Source organism: Ictalurus punctatus, chromosome 24, assembly GCF_001660625.3.
Source record: "Ictalurus punctatus breed USDA103 chromosome 24, Coco_2.0, whole genome shotgun sequence".
Classification (NCBI taxonomy): domain Eukaryota; kingdom Metazoa; phylum Chordata; class Actinopteri; order Siluriformes; family Ictaluridae; genus Ictalurus; species Ictalurus punctatus.
The window spans coordinates 3,918,149-3,939,835 of NC_030439.2; the positions used below are offsets into that span (position 1 = coordinate 3,918,149).

The 21,687-nt window shown below is 39.4% G+C and overlaps 1 protein-coding gene across 2 annotated transcripts in view; it reads right to left on the reverse strand.

The window, feature by feature from the left end:
- The window catches only part of csmd3b (CUB and Sushi multiple domains 3b), a 489,673-nt gene that overhangs the window by 124,415 nt on the left and 343,571 nt on the right, over positions 1-21,687 (reverse strand). For both annotated transcript variants that reach the window (XM_047150624.2, XM_047150623.2), the window contains exons 29-31: positions 20,198-20,385; positions 19,211-19,405; positions 17,155-17,271 (exon numbers count right to left, since the gene is read on the reverse strand). In XM_047150624.2, the coding sequence (XP_047006580.2) occupies positions 17,155-17,271; positions 19,211-19,405; positions 20,198-20,385 (500 nt within the window). The remainder of the gene's footprint in view (positions 1-17,154; positions 17,272-19,210; positions 19,406-20,197; positions 20,386-21,687) is intronic.

Sequence of the window (21,687 nt, forward strand, 5' to 3'; positions counted from 1 at the left end):
CACAGCATAATCTAGTCAGTCCTACCATAACCTAAGAGCTTAAGCAAACACTCTCTTTTTGTTTCATCTCAAAACATGAGCACCAGTGACCTACAGAGTGAGAACATCAGCCAAATTACACATGAATAAATGTTCCTTATTTTAGGCTTCTTGATTTGCAGGTAGATATATATTGAGAAGAACTAACATCAGTAGGTAAGTAGGTTTCTCATTTTGCTATCAGTTTTAGCATGAGTATTGTTGAGTACCAATAAACATGTCCCTCGTCTAAAAAAAACAGTATTGATGCATCCCAAGTTTTAAGTTTACTTTAGCAATGGTTTAAATCCGAATTAGTACACTAGTTCCCCGGTCCAAAGACATGCATTGTAGGCTGATTGGCATTTCCACATTGTCCGTAGTGTGTGTGTGTGTGTGTGTGTGCGTTTGTGCCCTGTGATGGGTTGGCACCCTGTCCAGGGTGTCCCCCGCCTCGTGCCCAGAGTCCCCTGGGATAGGCTCCAGGCTCCCTGCGACCTGTGTAGGATAAGCAGTATGGAAAATAGATGGATGGATGGATGGATGGCTAGTACACTAGTAAAATACATATCAATAACTGTATTTTATTTGAAAATAAACTACATGTTAAATTGATAGTACACTTTAAGCTTAAAAAAAGGAAAATCTAGCTAGCTCTTTTCTATGTAAAATATGCAAAACTGAGGGTGCTCTTTCTGAGACAAGAGGCATCGTTTTAAACTGAGAAAGAAAAGCCATCCTTGCTATGCCAGTATTGGGATTCAAAATAAAGATTTCATCAAAACTACTGTGACATTCATTAATATGAATATGCGTAAAGAATGTTTTAATCTCTTCTTCAAATTCAATTTAAATTGCTTGCTATGCATTCTGAACATATTGTATACTGATTAAAACTTCCTCACATAAAGGCCTAATAAATAATTCAGTGTGGACCTGAATATTTAGTATACTCAGCAGTACATATCTGAACCACATTATTACTGCTATATTTCAAAATTAAAGTGCCCCTATTATGCTTTTTCAGATATTAACTTTCATGTAGTGTGTAATGTAGCTCTTTGTGAATGTAAAAACTCTGCAAAGTTTCAAAAATCAAAGTGCATGACAAATGGAGGTATTGTCTCCCAAAAGAAAGAAACTATTTTTAACAGCCTGAAACGAGTCCTCAGTAATTCCAGACTTACTTCCTGAAAAAAAACAAAAAAAAACCTCCACCTCTCGTCTTTATTGGCTGCTCGCAAACAACTTACACTTTGACCTGCCTTTATTGTTGTATCTGTAGTATCTGAAACAGGAGCTGTAAAGGCAGAGCCCTCTTCTGGAAAGGGGGCGGGGAGTAGCAACTCATTTACATTTAAAGAGACACTCATGAAAACAGTGTGTTTTTGCTTCCACCCAAAAACGGGCATTTATAGCATAGTATGATAGTAGTATGATTCGTGGGGTATTTTGAACTGAAACTTCACAGAAACATTCTGGGGACACCTGAGACTTGTATTACATACTTACATTACTTTTATTACACTTATATTACTTATAGTAGTAAAAAGAGGCATAATAGGTCCAATTTAACATTGAATTTTATTATTGAATTTTTAAATTAAGCCATACCAATTAACATGTCTGGTTAAATATATTTCTGTCCCACACTGTCTAGCATTAAAAATAAACTACAAGCATATTCAACATTTAGAATTATGCTTGTTGAAAACATTGATACATTTTATAAGGGTATATCTGCCCCATCAGATTCAACACGCTCAATATTTCCTTTTAATGGAATAATGCCATGGAGTATTCAGTAACATAGCAGCAGATTTTCAGGTGTCATTACCAACTGCTCAGAGCATTGTTGTAATACAAATAGTCAAACTATTCATAGGCTAAGAACACTGCAAAATTCCTACGTTATTATCAAGGTTCTCACCACACACATTTTGAGTGACTCAGAGTTGAGAGTCAATTACATCGTAGTTGATGTAAAGCTTGGAGAAACTCCAGGCCACACACCCTCACACATCCTACTTAATAATGCCAAGGTCATAGCTGTAACCAGTCCTGTAGCTAATCATCAGACTGTGCTCTGATAAAGGACTCGTAGTCAGGGTTAGGATGGATGTGAGTGGGAAACAGGTAGACAGGTCCTATTACCTTTCCAAGTATAGCGATGTATTATATAATTGATAATTGTCTGTTACTATGTACTTGTCACTTGACCTGTCTGGCCTTAAATGGCATCTAGCCTGATATAATGGACGCAGTGGTATTATATACCAGTAGAGTCTGGAGTGTAGACTGAACAGTGTTAATCTAGGTCCAATATACACTAATGGCCAAAAGTATGTGGATGCGTGACCATGAGCCCCTTATGTGGGCTTTCCCCAAACTTTTGCCACAAAGTTGGAGTCACACGATTGTCTACAATATCTTTGTATGCTGTAGCATTGTAATGCCTTTCACTGGAACTAAGGGGCCCAAACATGTTCCAGCATGACAGTGTCTGTGAGAACAAAACAAGGTTTATTAAGAACATGTGGAAGACCTCGGGTAGCCTGCACCATGCTCTGACCTTAAGCCCTTTGAATACCTTTGGGATGAACTGGAATTCTGACTGCATACCAGGCCTCCTTGCCCAACATCAGTGCCCCACCTCACTAATGTAGCTGAATGGGCACCAAGGTTATTATCGTTAACGAAAACTAACATGAAAACTAAATCTATGAGTGAAAAAATATTTTTGTTAACTGAAATAAAAATGTGAGTTTTCAAATAAACGAAAACTAAAGTGCAATGTCCACCTGCAATACGAATGAAAACTAAATAGAATTTCAGAGAAATTTTTGCAAATTTTAAATGTTTAGTGTTTTTTAGACTTAAAAACAGAGGTTGAATGGAGTGGATCCATCAATATTGCCGAATCGTAAATGACCAGTAGATGGCAGAGTAATGTGTAGTAAAACTTTTTGGCACAGCAGCGAATGTGTAGCAGTGTGTACCACCCCCAATACTTATACCACGATCAACTGAAATATACAGTATATAAAAGTAATTTATTATGTAACATTATTGGTGTTCCACATTGATAGTTTGTAATAAGAAATCAGATAAAAACACTAAGAACCCCCCTCTTTTGCACAATTTGTTAAAGCCAAACTATTGCCTCGCAACACAAGGCTTGATTACTGCCGTTTGACTGGTCAGAGAGGGACAGTAATAAAAAATAAAACAAACAAACAAACAAACAAAAAAAAACATTTGCAATTTATCCATAACTATCAATTTTATTTAGTTAGGTCAATTTGATTTTAATAGTTCCCATTATTTTCAACAACAAGGTTGTTCACTCTGGATGTCGCATTCACACTGTACACTACAATGGCATGATAAAATCTCACAATAAACAATGTGTATAAGTTTTAATCTGTTACAGTGTACATTCAATTGGAATGTTATTATTCCCTGTGTAATTTATTTTAATGAAACAATCATTTCATTATAAATGCTTGTGGATGATAGATAGATAGATAGATTAGACAGATGGATAGGTGGTAGACAGATAGAAATATAGATAGGCAGAGGGAAATGATTTAATGGCACTGCAGATATAATAAAGCTGATTTATTTATTTGTTTGTTTGTTTATTTATATATCTTAAATAGCACTAAGCATACCCATTCACACTTCAATTGAACCCCCCAATGTTCAAACCAAATCTATGCCCATGGGAGCACTAATGGACAAATTAATAGGTAGGACAAACAGCGCCCATGTTGGGATTTATTTTTAGTACAATTACCATGATATTAAAAACTAAAATTATACTGAAACTAAATACAAACTAAAAGTAATATTCAAGAGATAAAAAATGAAATTCAAACTATGTATGCACCATTAAAACTAACTGAAACAAAACTGAAATTGAAAGCCAAAATAAAAATAAAAACTAGCAATATTTTAAAAACTATAATAACACATATGGGCACAAATCTCCAAGAAACATGCCAAAATATAGTGGAAAGCCTTCTCAGAAGAGTGGAGCAGTTACATAACAGCAGTTATATACTCTAGTTATAGAAGCAGTTATATGTTGGTCATATTTGGCTTGTGTTTAGAGATATTTTGACAATGGGAGGGAACGTAGGTGCAGTCCTGACAGCATAACATCTAAAAGGCTTTGTATTATATCTTAAGGATTCACTTGGTCTAGCTTTATTGTGTTCGATGGTATTACAATCTGTTAACATTCCATATTAGAGTGTGTCTTCATAGAGGTATGATTCAGCTAAGGTGGTGGAATTGTGTCTGCAGTAAAGTTATTCAGACAGTCAAGCATTTCTGGTCAATGCCGGACTAATAGCATGCCAAACTATTGTAACACTAGATATTTTGAATGTGATATCAAAAGCAGAAAGAACTGCTTCAGAATTAGTAAAACATTTTCTCTGAATACGCCCAGAGTATCTGTGTTGCTGGACTACTAGGGGTCGTCGCTAAAGTGCAGCAAGAAATAGTGCAAAAAATTATAAAAACTACGACATGCCTGATTTCAGTAGGGTCTTGCTGCATGGGAGTGACTGAAAATGCAATCCACTCTAACCCACCACTGGCCACATACAGTGACAGCAAAACTGATTAGCTGAATTTTTCAGCTGGAACGAGCTAGAACCTATCATTAGACCGGCAGCTCCAAAATTACAAAGATACCACAGCAAACAACACCCACTATTTGGGCACACTGTATTTAACCTCATATTTGTAATGAGCATGTAAAGGATGTCAATAATTAAAATGATTAATAATTGATACTGATAGAAAAATATGAAAATGAAAACCAGATACAATTACTGTAAGAGAGTGCCTCAGTAGTTGTTTTTACATCACACATATTCTGCATATTCCATGTCACCATGATATTATAATAGCTATTCGTTTGTGTTATAGCAGCCTTGATTTTTTTTTTTTTTATCTGGTTGGAACAGTTGTACATTCATGTCATATGTTTAGGGTCCCAACAATGATTCAAGCCCAGGGGTCCCCAGTACCCCAAGTCCATCCTTGGGCATATATAATGTTTTTTTCTTTTCTTTTTTTTACTTTTGTGTTAACTGTATGGATGTGAGAAATAATATCAGTATGATGAAGGACTGTTTCAGTTGTGCAGTGACCAGTTTGATCCTGGTTACATTTCACAATCTAAAGTTCTACCATTGGGTAAAGGTATCTTGGCTCATCTTGACATCCTTTATTGGCTCACAGGTTGCAATTAATAACCTTCACTTATGACCCGACACATGTAATAAAGCTATTTTCACTTTTCTACATTTCTATAGATTTTGCCAGGCTCTAATATAATTTTAAGATATTTCATTACTTCATAATACATACCCAATTACAGAACTGCAGCATACTGTGACACTGTGTAACTGAATGATACTCGGTACATTCCAGAAGTGTCAAAAGGCATTAGAATTTCATATAATTAGTAGAATTATAAATAAAAAAGGTTCTTTTGGTATTGTGCTATCCTTAGAAAGTCTCTTTGTGAAACCATGGACATACACAAGGCTTGTGCCGTTTCTAAGAACATTAACTGCCAAATCAAACTGACTTGAACTGACCAAAGGAACTCACGCACACACACACACACACACACACACACACACACACACACACAATACACAGGCAATGCTCAAAGGAAGCTCTGGTTCATTCATTGCTACAAGCTGTTCAGTGGATTCATGATTCTTCATGATTCTGGGGTTACGAACTTGTACCTCTTTTCCTCTCCCCTTCCATTTCATCCTTTTCTTCTCTCTTTGTCCAATATAATGTTTGCTCTATTGGCTCAACTCTACAGTCACTTAAGTTGAGCCTGTACTACTCCAGGCCAGGTGGCACTCTTCTTTCCCCTGAGTCTAGCTAACCTCTCTCTGCTTGGAAGCACGCACTGGAACTCTGCCTCGGTTTCAATAGCCAGTCCCTGAGGGAAAGGGGACTGTCGCACTCTCTTTGAGGCTAGCCATCTCTAGGTCATTCAACTGGCAGAGCAAAGCTTACATGGTTCGTTACACACACACAGTTGAATATGCTCATCTATATCAGCATGTTGGACATGCATGTAGCCATAATACACACACTTCTATGATGTTGTGAAAAAGTAGTTACCCCTTTACTGATTTCCTCTATTTTTGCATATTTGTCGGACAAAAGGGTTTCAGATCCTTATACAAAATCTAATATAAAACTAGGAGAACACGAGGAAACACAAAACAGAGTTTTTAAATGATCATTTCATATAATGAAGGAAAAAAGTTATGCAGTTCCTACAATATTTCACCCATATGAAAAAAAACGAATTGTCTGCCTATACTTAATAACTGCTTGTGCCACCTTTAGCAGCAACAACTGCAACCAAACCAATAACTAGAGATCAGTCTTTCAAATCACTGTGAAGGGATTTGACCCACTCTTCATTGCAGAAATGCCTTACTTCATCCACACTGGCAGTAGTTCGAGCATGAAATGCCCATTTATGGTCCTGCCACAGCATCTCAATGGGGTTCAAGTCAGGACTTTAACTAGGCAACTCTAAAACTTTATTTTTTTAATTTTTAAAGTTTCCTTTGAACCATTCAGAAGTGGACTTACTCTTGTGCTTTGGGTTGTTGTCAACCCATTGTGCTTGAGTTTCAAATCACAGACTCATATCCAGATATTCTCCTTCAGGATTTTCTGGTAGAGAGCAGAATTCATGGTTCCGTCAATTAAACCAAGTCGCCCAGGTCTTGAAGCAGCAAAGCATCTCCACGCAGTCACACTACCACCACCATGTTTGTCTGTTGGTATAATGTTCTTTTTGTGGAATTCAGTGTTAGTGTTATGCCAGATGACATAGGACCAATACCTTCCAAACGTCTTCAAACTCAAACATCCACAGAACATTATCCCCAAAGCCTTGGAGGTCATCAAGGTGTTTTTTGGCAAATGTGAGACAAGCCTTTATGTTCCTCTTGATTAGCAGTGGAATTCTCCTATGGGTACCATTTTTGCCCAGTCTCTTTGTAATGGTGGAATCATGAACACTGACCTTATTTGAGGAGAGTGCAGCCTGCAGTTCCTTAGATGTTTATGTTGGTTATTTTGTGACTTCCTGGATGAGTCATCTATGTGCTCTTTAGGAGGAATTTTAGTCACCACTCACCAGACTCACCACTGTTCCAAGTTTTCTCCATTGGGAGATAATGGCTCTCATTGTTGTTCGCTGGAATCCCAGAGCCTTATAAATTGCTTTCTAAGCCTTTCCAAGCTGATATATTTAAATAAATTTCTCTCTAATCTCTTCTGGAATTTCTTTTGAAGACAGCATAGTGTGCAGCTTTTTGAGACCGCTTACCCTACTTCACATTACTGGAAAGGTTCTATTTCTGTGATGTTTAGATTCAACGGAACTGGCACTAATCAAGCTTGGGTGTGTCTAATCTAATTGAACTCAATTATCAATTAAATTTGATTAATTTTGCGATTGAGTAACTAAGGGGTCAATTACTGTTTCACACAGGGCCAGTAAATAAAGTAGATAACTTTTTCCCTCAATAAATAAAATGAAACTTCTTTTGTGTTTACTCAGGTTGTCTTTGTCTTACAACCCCAATTCTGAAAAAGTTGAGACAGTATGGAACATACAAAAAAAAAAGAGCTATTTGAAAATTCAATTCACCCTGTATATTGAGAACACATTAACACATTATTTGATGTTTTACTTTATGAATTTAATTTATTTTAGAAAATATACACTCATTTCAAATCTGATGACTGCAAGATCCTTGAAAAAAGTTGGGACAGTTGACTGTTTACCGCTGTGTAACATCACCTTTTCTCTTAATAACACTTAAGTGTTTGAACGCTGACTGAAGACACCAGTTGGTTAAGTTTAGCAAGCAGAATTTTCCCCCATTCATCCATTATGCATTCCTTCAACTGCACAACTTTACAGGGCCTTTCTTGACTTATTTTGCGCTTCATAATGCGCCACACGTTCTCAAATCGGAGACAGGTCAGGACTGCAGGCAGGACATGCTAGCACCTGCACTCTCTGCTTACGCAACCATGCGCTTGTAATCCGGACAGAATGTTGTTTGGCGTTGTCCTGCTCTGGATGGCAGCATATGTTGCTCCAAAATGTGTACATGTCTTTCTGCATTAATGCTGCCCTCACAGATGTGCAAGTTACCCATGCCATGGGTACACACAGCCCCATACCGTGAGAGACGCTGGCTTTTGGACCTGATACTGATAACAGCTCGGATGGTCCTTTTCCCCTTTGTCCCGGAGAACACCACGGCTGTTTTGTCCTAAAACTATTTGAAATGTTGACTCGTCCGGCCACAAAATATAATTTCACTGTGCTACTGTCCATCTCAGATGAGACCAAGCCCAGAGAAGTGGGCGGAGCTTCTGGACAGAGTTGATGTATGGCTTCTGCTTTGCATAGTAAAGCCTTAATTTGCATCTGTGGATGCAGTGGCAAATGGTGTTGACTGACAAAAGTTTACCAAAGTATTCCCGAGGCCATGTCAGGATCTCCATTACAGACTCATGACTGTTTTTAAGACAGTGACGTCTGAGGGATCGGAGATTACATGCATTCAGAAGTGGTTTTCGGCCTTGCCCTTTACGCACCAAGATTTGACCGGATTCCTTGAACCTTTTAATTATATTGTGCACTGTAGAAGGTGAAATGCCAAAAAACCTACCCATTTGTCTTTGGGGTATGTTGTTATCAAAGTGTTGGATTATTCGCTTACGCATTTGTTGTCAAATTGGCGAGCCTCAACCAGTCCTTGCTCTCGAAGGACTATGCCTTTTTTGGAGGCTCCTTATATACACTATGATTAGACAATTGCCTCACCTGTTTCACATCACCTTCTTATTTCAACTCGTCACATCGCTATTAGTCCTAAATCACCCCTGTCCCAACATTTTTGGAACATCAATTTCAAAATAAACGTTTCCCTTAAAAAAAAATAATCTATGCAGTTGATTAGGTAAAATGTTTTTTTTTTTGTTTAAATACAAGTCAAAGTACATTTACAAATCACTCTTTGTTTTTATTACATTTTCCATACTGTCCCAACTTTTTCTGAATTGAGGTTGTATATTAAATTTACTTTGAAGACCTGAAACAATTAAGTGTGACAAAAATACAAGAAATCAGGATATGATTACATACACTTCATATGACTATTGAATATGATAATGTTACTAACACTACAAGGCTTTTTATTGTCACAATAATTTTACAGCTAACACAAAACATTTTCCTCAAGTAAGCTCCAGAGCAGTACAGTGGCCTGTTGAGTTACTGTTGCATGACCCCATGATATTTTCTGGCAGAACATGATGTACTTCATCGTTCATTTATGTTGGTAAACAATGCACATTGCACAATGCAATATGTGATTTCCATAACGTGTTAGAGCATCTCCCATTCCTGACTATTTGTTATGGAAAAAGACTTGGACAGAAAGTAAGCAAAGGAGGGAAGTCTTAATTTGATACTTCAGCAGAGGACATGGAACGGAAACACTAATTGAACTAAGGCCTGAACACTCCTTAAACTAATACATGAACGTTCTTTAATCCAAGACATGAACCCTCCTTCAACTAAGACATGAACGTTCCTTAAATTAAGACATGAACATTCCTTAAACTAAGGTAGGAAACACTCATCTAACTTAGGCATGGCATGAACACTTAACTATGGCAGGACATGAACGCACAACTATGGCATGACATGAACACTCAACTATGGCATGGCATGAATACTCAACTATGTAGGTAAACAGAGCACTGTACTCTGTGGGGCAGGCAAACGGAATACCGTCCTCCACGGAATAGTCAAACAGAACGGCATACTCAGCGGTGCAGGAAGGCAGAGGGACGTCCTCTGCGGGGCTGGACAGCAGGACAGCTTGATGCTTCCTCGGCTGGGCTGGGCAGCGGGACAGCTTCCTCGGCAGATGAGACCTCCCCGTAGGTCTCTGGCCAGAGCTCCAAGGTCGCCAGGTTGACCTCCGGGGGGAGCTCCACAGCTGAGACCTCGCCGTAGGCCTCTGGCTGGAGTGCCAAGGTCACCGGGTTGACCTCTGGGGGGAGCTCCACAGCCGAGACCTCACTGTAGGCCTCTGACTGGAGCTCCGCGGTCGCCGGGTTGACCTCCGATGGGGGCCCAGAGGTTGCCCTGTTAACCTCGGGCTGGAGCTCCACAGCTGAGACCTCCCCGTAGGTCTCAAGCTGGAGCTCTGAGGCTGCCATGTTGACCTCAGACGGGAGCCAAGAGGTTGCCATGTTAACCTCGGGCTGGAGCTCCACAGCTGAGACCTCCCCGTAGGTCTCAAGCTGGAGCTCTGAGGCCACCAAGCTTGCAAAGTACACCTGGCTATGAAACAGGAACAGCAGAGGGTGGGATCGGTGGGATCCCCACCCATACGTTTCCAGCGGGAGTTCAGCGGCCATCCTCTGTGGAAACAGCACGGACCTGTACTGCGGCCAGTAGTCCGAGCGCCTCCCGACCAGGTGCTCTCCTGCTACTTCCCTGCTCAGGCACAGCATTCTGTTACGGAATGAGACTTGGACAGGAAGTAAGCGCAGGAGGGAAGTCTTTGATACTTCAGCAGAGGACATGGAACGGAATCACTAATTGAACTAAGGCCTGAACACTCCTTAAACTAATACATGAACATTCTTTAATCCAAGACATGAACCCTCCTTCAACTAAGACATGAACGTTCCTTAAATTAAGACATGAACATTCCTTAAACTAAGGTAGGAAACACTCATCTAACTTAGGCATGGCATGAACACTTAACTATGGCAGGACATGAACGCACAACTATGGCATGACATGAACACTCAACTATGGCATGGCATGAATACTCAACTATGGCATGACATGAACACTCAACTATGGCATGGCATAAACACTCAACTACGGCATGGCATGAATACTCAACTATGGCATGGCATGGCATGGCATAAACACTCAACTTGCTTGGCTTGGTGATGCTTTGCTGCAACTCTTTAGCTTTGTCTCTCTTAATCCAGTCCCGATTCACGTGGGTAGATTCAGTTTCGTACAGCTTAATGCCGCGCGACGTCCACAGCAACACGAGGGGTTAAAATAACTAGCATGATTAATCTAAACCAAAGACACCTGGGTTAAATCAAGGACATCCTCAAACAGAAACAAGAACTCGGACAGGAAGCGAATGAAAACAAAGAGTCACGTGAGCCGCATAGCAACTGCGCCGCAGTGCCATCTGCCGGCAGTGGCGTAACACTATTGTTTAGAATACACTTGAAAATGCTAAATGAAGAATTAATTAGCGGCCTAGCATGTGTGTTTTACATGACAGCACTTCATATAAAGACTACTTAAAGGTGCAGTGGTCAATATGTTTATTGTTATATTCAAATTATGTGGAAATATCTGGGGAACATGATGAAATATAAACGCTGTAACAAGAAAAAAGCGCCTGCATAAAACACAGTTCTGTGCTGGGCACCATGGTTGGGTTTACATCCCTCCTGTCAGTCATGTTATAGACACTCCCAAATCACTCCTGCTCAGAATTACAAACATGTAGAAATGCACTGCTAAATGCCAGACATTGCTATGGTTGTAGAGGAGAAAAGGTTTGCTGAAAAAAGGGAATGACAACAAAACAAATAAAACAGGATTGAATCTGGAAGCTGTAGTAGCTGTTACCTGCAAAGGAAGCAACCAAATTATCTACATTTCTCCCGAACAGGTAACGCGATTGTTAATGCAATGAACTAGTTTGAATCAATGATGGTAGCTAACAGTAAGTTATTTCATGTGTTTACATATAACTTTAGCATAACTGAGCTGGGTGGAGGGCTAGAGAATACAAATACGTGGAATAGATCAAAACATACTGGTAAAAAATTTAGGTTTTGGTGTGGGTTCGGTGCTATTGGGTACATGGATTAGGTGCCCATAATAAGCTGCAAACTTTAAACTACTCTTACATGAAAAAGTTATCTGGAAGGATTTTTGCACATCTATGCTTGTTATAACTGGCCAAATAGAATGAGATGATGGAAAGTTTACTCCTTGACCTGCCATCCATTCCCTTGTGTATAAAACACAAGGGGATGGATGGCAGATCAAGGAGTAAATAAGTCATTCCAATGTTTTTTAATTTCAGTTTGTAACCGCTACAGCTGAAATTCAACCCAATTCACCTTTAACAAAAACAGGGCAATATGTACTGTGCATCTTCTCATATTCCATCACAAATTCCACATTAAAAAGGTCCACATAACCTACATTGAGAAATTACAGAACTCCCATTGGTCCAACAATGGAACCAGTTGTAGCTCCCTCCATGTTAAAGGTTGCAATATATGAGTCATTTCTGATATTCAATAGAGAAAAGGAAAAACAGAGGGTATTTAGAGCACATTTCTTTTAGTGCAACTAAAAATAAACCAAATGTAAACTTGGTCTGCACTTTGGAGCACATTTGAAACAAGTGGGATGTATCTTCAGTCTGAGCCTGTTTAGTTCATGATTGACACAAGGCTTCTACCACACAAGAATAATAAAGCGAGTTAAAAATATCCAAGAAAAACTAACAGAACGGAGGGCACCAGAGTGTCATGGGCATTATGCAAGACTATACTTTATGCAAGTGAATAAAAGAAAAGGTTTTTTCACTGTTTCATTATTTTGGATTCATTGGGTCCAATTAAAAGACCTAGGAAAGTATCTTTCCCTCCAATACACAGAGCATTAGATGATGCAAAAAATGACTCAACATAAGGGATTAACATAAGTTAACATCTGCTAACTGATAGTAGATTGTGTCAGTAATGGCTGGAACGTGTCAAAAACAAACAAACAAAAATGGTTGAAAAGCCATGTTAAGGCATGAATAAGGGATAAGGGCATACTGTGTATGTTTCTTTACTGATTCACTGAGGAGAGCGTATACTTAAGAGTAATTTAGGCTTATGCCTGATTACACGTTCCACTTGGCGTAAAGGATGACAAGCAAGACAAGTCAAATCTTAATTGACACAGGGAAGTCAAACTACATGATTAAGCATGGCCACTTCGCTTCATCCCTTAACATTTCACATAACTTTCACAATGCTACATTGTTAAACTACTGTTTACTGTCTTAAGCTATGACTGTAGACTTCACTGGAACCCCACTGAGGCTACATGTGTCACCTGTAGCAAACCAGCTGAAAATACTGGCATTTGTACTTAAGTGTCTGAATGATGTTAGTGCTCATGTGTAATATTTAACAGTCTGAGATCATTACAGCCATTCACACCATAGTCATAGTATGGATGGCATTTAAGATGACTGCCTGGGGACAATGCGGTGGAGGGAAGAAAGACAGAATGATGGCAAGGGGCTGAATTGAATAATACATCTCTTATACCACACCTGTCATTGTCAGAAATGTTGTTGCTATCATTCTTTTTGCCATAGTAATGAAACATGAAAAAAGTTGTGTAAGGTTGCATCTTTATATAGGAAAACTGTTGTGCAGCATGTTGTTGATGAAATCACACATAGTTTAGGTGCAGCCTTGTGTGTGTATGTTTGGAGTAGCAGTTGCTCAGAGCTATGATTTGCAGATTTTCAAGGATGTACGAGTCCACAGAGTTACACACAGGCCACTGAAGTCACTGATTGCTACTGAGTGGTGTGGGTCTGGCACAGGCAACAATAACCACCACTCAGACAAACCCACTAGGCTGTTCCATTTTTGTAAATGCTTCAGATTGCTGTGAAAGTGGAGCTTGTGGGGTGGTGACTTGTGATGGGCATGAGTAGCCCACTAGTCAGTCACTTTTATGTAATCACATAATCAATTAATAATGAAATATGAATATGAACTAATTAATGTTCTTGTACATGAAATAAAAACATTGAAATATACATGGTGCCTGATTAGCATGAGAGACACAGTGGGTAGAAATGGTATACCTAATCAAAGTCAAGGATACTAATATTTTAATATGATTGAAAACAAAGACAATGTTGAGTACCAGACAAACATGCTAAAATACAACAAAATATAGGGTTAGCCCTTTTATGTGGCTCTCAATTTTTTTTATATCCTATGTAGTGAGCATATACACCGATCAACCATAACAGTAAAACCACCAGCCTAATATTGTACAGGTCCCATTTGTGCTACCAAAACAGCTCTGACCCATCAAGGCATGGACTCCACAAGACGATGTGCTGTGGTATCTGGCACCAAGATGCTAGCAGTAGTGGTGGAGCCTCCATGGATCAAACTTGTTTGTTCAACACATCCCACAGATGCTCAATCAGACTGCAATCTGGGGAATTTGGAGGCCAAGTCAACACCTTCAACTCTGTCATGTTCCTCAAACCATTCCTGAAGAATTTTTGCAGTGTGGCAGGACATATTATTCTGCTGAAAGAGGCTACTGACATTAGGGAATACCGGTGCCATGAAGGGGTGTACTTGGTCTGCAACAATGTTTAATTAGGTGTATGAGTCAAAGTAACATTTGCTCCCCACATGCATCAATGAGCCTTGGGTGCTGTCACAGGTTGACCGCTTGTCCTTCCTTGGACCACTTTTGGTACTAACCACTACATACCGGGAACACCCCACAAGACCTGCCGTTCTGAAGATGCTCTGATCCAATCATCTAGCCATCACAATTTGGCCCTAGTCAAAGTCACTCAGATCCTTACGCTTGCCCATTTTTCCTGCTTCCAACATGTCAACTTCCAGAACGGACTGTTCACTTGCTGCCTAATATATTCCACACCTTGACATCCCTTGCCATTCATGTTACCTGTCAGCAGTTTTAATATTATGTCAGATCGGTGTATGGTTAAAAAAAAGAGTTAGGTTAAAATTTGGAATTTGGCCTAACGTGAAGATGGTGAATTTTTCATGGATCACAAGTAGGGTTACAATGATCAAATTAAGTTAAATATCAGCAAAAAGAAAACATTACAGAAGTTAAAAGAACCAAATATTAAGCATTAGTTTATTATAAAATGTATGAGTCACTTTGCAAAGGAAATAATGACAAAATCTGGGACCATGAATTTTTTACTTGCCCTGGATGTCCATCATGTGTGAACCTATCACTTTACATATGACTCTCATTTTCTCTGTCTCTCTTTTTCCAAGAAATATAAACGTTATAAATGCTTTACTCTTTACATTTTAGCCCTATATTATTCATTGTTCAAAGCAACAGGTGAAAAGGCAGGCCGTTATGCTGTTATCTAGGTACCTATTACCGGATGTAAAAATCCAATGAAATTACTGAACCATGTCTCTCCTGCTGTGTGTCCTGCTGTGTCTCCCCTTCCAACTCACCAAATTAAAACCAGAACACATTCAATGTGGGTTTCCTCACTCTACTCCTGTCTTTATTGATCTTTTGTTCAGATATGCTGTTGGTGTTACCATGGGGAAAAACAAGCTTGCAAAACCCATGCTGTTGATAGCTCAGTTAAAGTAAAAGCCAGAGCCTGAATGTCATTCCAGCTGATTAAACCTGACAGCTATCAGAAAATTCTTGAAACAAGTGTATTACAAGTGTTGCTTTTGTCCAGCAGTGCCTGTGGGTGCTGAATTGTTAAAAAAAATGCTGCCTTACTGCAAGACAAGCTAAGATACAAGATAAAGACTATAATTTCACAGTGGGCAAGTTAAAAAAATCTAAATTGGATATATTTATGGTGGTAGTGAAGAAGGATGTTGCTGAAAGTAGCCAGAGCCTTATCTCCCTTCAATTCTCGCCTGGTTTCCCACTGAAGCTAAGCAGGGTTGAGCCTGGCCAGTACCTGGATAGGAGACCTGCTGGGGGAAACTAAGGTTGCTGCTGGAAGTGTTATTAGGGAGGCCAGCAGGGGGTGCTCACCCTGTGATCTGTGTGGGGCTTAATACCCCAGTATAGTGACAGGGACACTATACTGTAAAAACAGCATGGTCATTCAGCTGAGGTCCTGACTCTCTCTGGTTATTAAAAATCCCAGGACACTTACCCTAAAAGAATAGGGGTATAACCCTGGTGTCCAGGTGAAATTCCCCCTTTCGGCCTTCTCTATCACGGCCCCCTAATAATCCCCATCTCTGAACTGGCTACATCACTCTCTCCTCTTCACTAATAGCTGGTGTGTGGTGGGAGTTCTGGCACACTATGGCTGCCGTCGCATCATCCAAGTGGATGCAACACACTGGTGGTTGTTGAGGGGATCCCCCCCATACTATGAAAAGCGCTATATAACTGTAACCGAAAATATTTTATAAGAATTTATCACTACAGATATTCTGATGATGCATTGCAAATTGAAGTGTGTCAGAATGCATAAACATATAATATTATATGCAATAATGCATAATAGCTTTAGACACAACATCCTTAAGACAATGCCTCATACATATATAAATAGTATTCAACAAAAAGGATAGGTTTCTGAAGGCCAGCAGATACCTCAGGCAGTAACTCTACATGTTTCACTCTTCACAAATTCATCACCCTTTCACCATTCACCTTTCTCACATCTACATTTAGAGCCTTCAAACCTGTTACTTTCATATGATAATTGCCATCTGGCCAGAAAAAGTCCCACGAGGAGCCACTATATGCAGCAGACACAGTGTTTAACAACACCAGAGAGAATCTTAAATGTTCATATTACATTGTAGAAAAACAATGTGCCCTAGAGCATTCTTCCGTCTGGATTCCTAAAAGTCCCCTGTGAGTAACACCCTTCTCTAAGCAGTGGCAGCCTTTCTAAAAGCTTTATTTTATTTTTTATTTTTGCAGCCTGAACTTAGGAACTGCTGTTTCTCATTGACTGGATTGAGTAACAGGTTTGGGGGGTGTAAAGTAATCCTATAATCCAACCAACAGACAAAGAAATCATTTTCAGTTCAGTGAAGCAAATGTTAAGATGCAGTTTCTTTGACTGCCCAATCCACTCCACTTAACCAACAGAAGACATGAGACAATTCATGAGAATGACTAGATCTCACTATACCAGGTTGCATCAGTTGTGTTAATAGTAAATAAAAGGGCATTCATACCAAACTCCCTGGGCACAGAGATGGAGTACACACAGCTGTGGCCTGCAGTGTAGTTCCTGGGGAAGTTTGGCGACAGAACGGTTCCCTCAGAGCCAGTGGAGCGACTACCACAAGGTGCTGGACAGACAAAGACACATGACACACGTCAACACGTACACAGAAATTCACATATGGTCAACACAACAAAATCATATTGATTGATTTGAATATGGCAAACATTTATTTCCTGGGTCTAGAGCAGCAGTATTCAACTAAATATTGTAGGTCCGGTTACATAAAATTCTTCACTTGCTGACAAAAGACTGGATAAGCTACTAATGTGACTGAGAAGTGACAACAGTTAACTTTTAACACTTAACCATTAATGATTAGTTAACGGCTATAAATAAGATGGTTTGAAATGATCAGTTTATTAATCATACCAAAACTCTACTTTCTGACTTAATGTATGTACAGTTGCAATCAAAATTATTCAATCCCCATTGCAAATCAGGCTTATTGGTGACATTTACAGACTTTCAGTTGCAATGAACAAATCCAATAAAAGCAATTTAAATAGTTCAACACAATGTATGCTTCAAGTGGTTTCCCCAAATTCAACTGAAAATGCAACTTATAATGATTTCTCCAGTTTCAAAATTATTCAGCTCCTTCATGGCAAGCATCTTTAGTACTTAGAGCACTATAAGAGCACCCTTTCAGCTTAGACTTCCTGAGGAAGTTCAGTAATATTCTTGGGTTTGTGTGCTGCAACCGCCTTCTTCAAATCCCACCAGAGATTTTCTATGGGGTTCAAGTCAGAATCTTGGCCCTGTAGAATCTTCCAGGACTTCATCTGCAAACAAGCCTTGGTGGAATTTGAGGTATGCTTGGGATCACTGTTCTGTTGGAAGGCCAAATGATGCCCAAGCTTCAGCTTCCTCACAGACGGCATGAGGTTTTCTCCTAGGATTTCTTGATACTTCAGTGAATCCATCTCGCCTTCCACACACTGCAGGTTTCCATAGGCAGAGGATGCAAAGCAGCCCCAGAGATTCACCGAGCCACCACCATGCTTGACTGTGGACAGGGTGTTCTTTTCTCATTCTTCTTCCTCCAGACATACCGCTGAGCCATCATGCCGAAAAGTTCCAGTTTTGTTTCATCGCTCCACAGAACAGAATCCCAAAACTTCTGTGGCTTATTTATTTGATTCTGAGCGACTTTTCTTGTGCTTTTGGGTCAGTAATGGTGTACATCTTGGAGTTCTGGCATGGAAACCTTCTGTGTTTAGTACACACCTTACTGTGCTCACTGAAACCTCAGTTCCTGTTGCCACCAAGTCTTGCTGCAGGTCTTTTGCAGTCACTCGAGGGTTTTTCACAACCTGCTTTCTCAGATATCTACTTGCAGCCATTGATAGCTTCCTTTTTCTGCCCTGTCCAGGTATTTCATGTATTTTCTGCCCGTAGCCAGTTCAGGTATTTTATGTGTTCCAGCTCAAGCACACCTGGTGCAACTAATGAAAACCTTGATTATTTGCATCAGGTCTGCTTGAGACCTGCTTGAGACCTGTTTTGCATATTTGTGCGGTTGAGACAGATTTTATTCAAGGGGTTGAATAATTTTGAAACTAGAGAAATAAGTTACATTTTCCGTTGAATTTGGGGAAACCACTTGAAGCATTCGTTGTGTTGAACTATTTTAATTGCTTTTGTTTGATTTGTTCATTGCAAACAGCTGAAAGTCTGTACATTTTGACAATAAAACTGATTTGCAATGAGGATTGAATCATTTTGATTACAATTGTAGCTCTCTATCTTGTCTATGGTCCAATCAGCTATCTTCAGCAAAATCAACTGACATAAATGCATGCGAAAAACATGTAGCCGAGCTGGATCACCTTAAAAAAACTTGAATTTTTAAACTATGGCCAGTTTTATCATATTTTGTCTGCTGAAATACTTTGCTGGATCCATATCCAGACCATCATCCACCAGTTGATGACACCCTGGTCTAGAGCATTCTCTATAGTCATCAGAAATCTTTTCTTTTTTTTTTTAGACTTGCAAAATACCCTGACAGCTGGGCAAGGCCCTATTCCAACCAGGCCTGCCATCATCCCCCATGATGCATGTGAGGGTGGAGTAGCCCTGGAGCATGTAGCCTGCTTCACAGTAGAATGTCACTGTGGAGCCCAATTTGTAGTCACTGCCCAACCTCGTGCTGTTCATCACATTGCCTGGGTCGAAGCATGACTCCCTGAGCTTGGCTTCATGACAGAGGGAAGAGACGAAAAGGGTTGGGATGAAACTTAGAAAAATAAGAATGTATGATTTTGCATTATACATTCATATATAATGTATGAACTGTATATATCATTCTCCTCATTCACTGTTTATTCTGTACACTTATCATACTGATACTGCCACTGTTACAGATATATGTATTAATTGTCTACCTTTCTATTGTTATTCTGACTATCATGCTGCTGTAAGACCGTCATTTTCCCAAAATGGATTAACAAAAGTTTATTTCATCTTATGTTAATAAGCACAGGTGACCAAGATAGTGTTAATATTGTTTCACACAAGCAAGCATGGAATTATGCCTTTTTATGCCAGGGGTTGTAAATTTTTGTAGCCAGAAACACCTTTAACTGTAAAATAAATTCCATGGACCAATGGAATTTCCAAGGCACAATTTTTTTTAAACATCATTTAAATATGTACAATAATATTTTAGCTACTTATTACAACCATATAACTTTTTTTTTATTCAAGCGACTAGTCAAACAGTTTAATAACAATAAGAACTCATTAATAAGTATAATAAAACATTTCCATTATAACCAAAGAAACTGGCTTTACTTCACAAAGCCCTACTTAAACAATAATGGAAATCTGGCATTAAGTTTTATACTAATTCACTTATCATTTATATCCATGACAAAATGTCTCATCCGAGATAACCCCAATCCTGTCCATCATGACTAATCAAAGCCTTTCTTCTTGCCGAATTAACTTGCAGCACTAGTAAATGTCAGAACCTTTCAGCAGCATACCTTTGTACTCCAGGTGAAAGCCGGCGTAGCTGACAGAACCGTCACTTCGAAAGGCCAGGTACATGGCATTGGAGCTGCTCTCGATCCGCTCAGGAAGCTTGCTGTCCTGGAAGCTGCCGATTAGAGGGCTGTTGCTGTCCATCCCATCATATATGTACAGAAAGTCATAGTTGGGCTCAATGCTGAAGCTGGAGAGGAGATAAGAAGAGAGGAAGGGAGATCAAAGAGCAGTTTTTAATAGCCACTCAGTGTGATCAAAGGACCACATGAGTTACCCCAGCCCACGGACTCAGAATGCGACCTGAGACGGCCTTTCAGAGAAAGACTACAAGAGTGTTGGAAGAAGAAGAAAAATTATTTAGACATCCGTAATTCATCCGAAGAAAGTACATTGATTTTTTTTTTTTGTCATAACACATATATAGGCTGCTTTGAAGACTTTTTGTTGGGTGTTGGTCACATAGGCTTAGAAGTCCTTTCTAACTGAATTTTAGCTACATCAGACCTGCACCTCTGTTCATACAGCCTCTGTAAGTGTGCTGCCATTGACACAGAATCTATAAATACCCAGGGGGTACCTGCGAACAGTGCATTCCCAGACTGAGCTACGGAGAAATAAAAGACCTTCAACCACAATAGAGATAATCTCTAAAGCTTTGCCTTACTCCTGGGTCTCAAAGACAGAGATAAACATTCAAACATTTTTATCTACAGAAAGGTATGATGCTGAGGTGTCCTCTGTCAGCAGAATCATTTGCATGAGATGGATTATGCCTGCATTAGATTTACTCGTTTTCTCTCCATTATGCTGGGAGAGAACGCTAAGTGTACTCGACACACTCCAGTGCCTTAAAATCTATCGCTCACAGCTCACTGTGAGATAACAGACACCCAAACATGGGAATTTAGGCCAATTTCTTTTCAGTACATTAAAAATGTCATTAATTTTTAATAACCATATGTGATGGCAGTTCTTTTTTTCCCACCACTGCCTAGCCTCTGGAGCTGTCAATCGGCAAACAATTAGCTTTGTGGTAATTGGATTGGGCAGTAACACAGATAATGCTAATGGTAAAGAGAGATGGCAGGTGTGTAGTGTTGCTAATGTTTGAGGTTATTTTCATTTTGGTACTGTTCATTTTCGGCTCTCACTTGTGACATATTTTAAGGAGAATTATGTCACTAATGAACTGTGTAATGAAAATGCCTGAGAAGGAATTGATTGAGATCCATTCATTACAAATATATTTGAAATGCTGCTTTACTGCCCAAACTCCAGTGTGATTATGTACTGCTAGAGGACAAAATTCTAATGTGAAACAAGTCTAGTGCACATTCCATGCCAAACCCAGGCAACTGTGCTACCTAGAGGGGTATGATGTGCGTTTATTGTCTGGTTTGTAGCTTGAACATGACTCTAATAATTAACTAAAGCTGCATAAAGACAAAAATTTTATTCAACAAACCAGAGAAATAGCATCTGGATTATA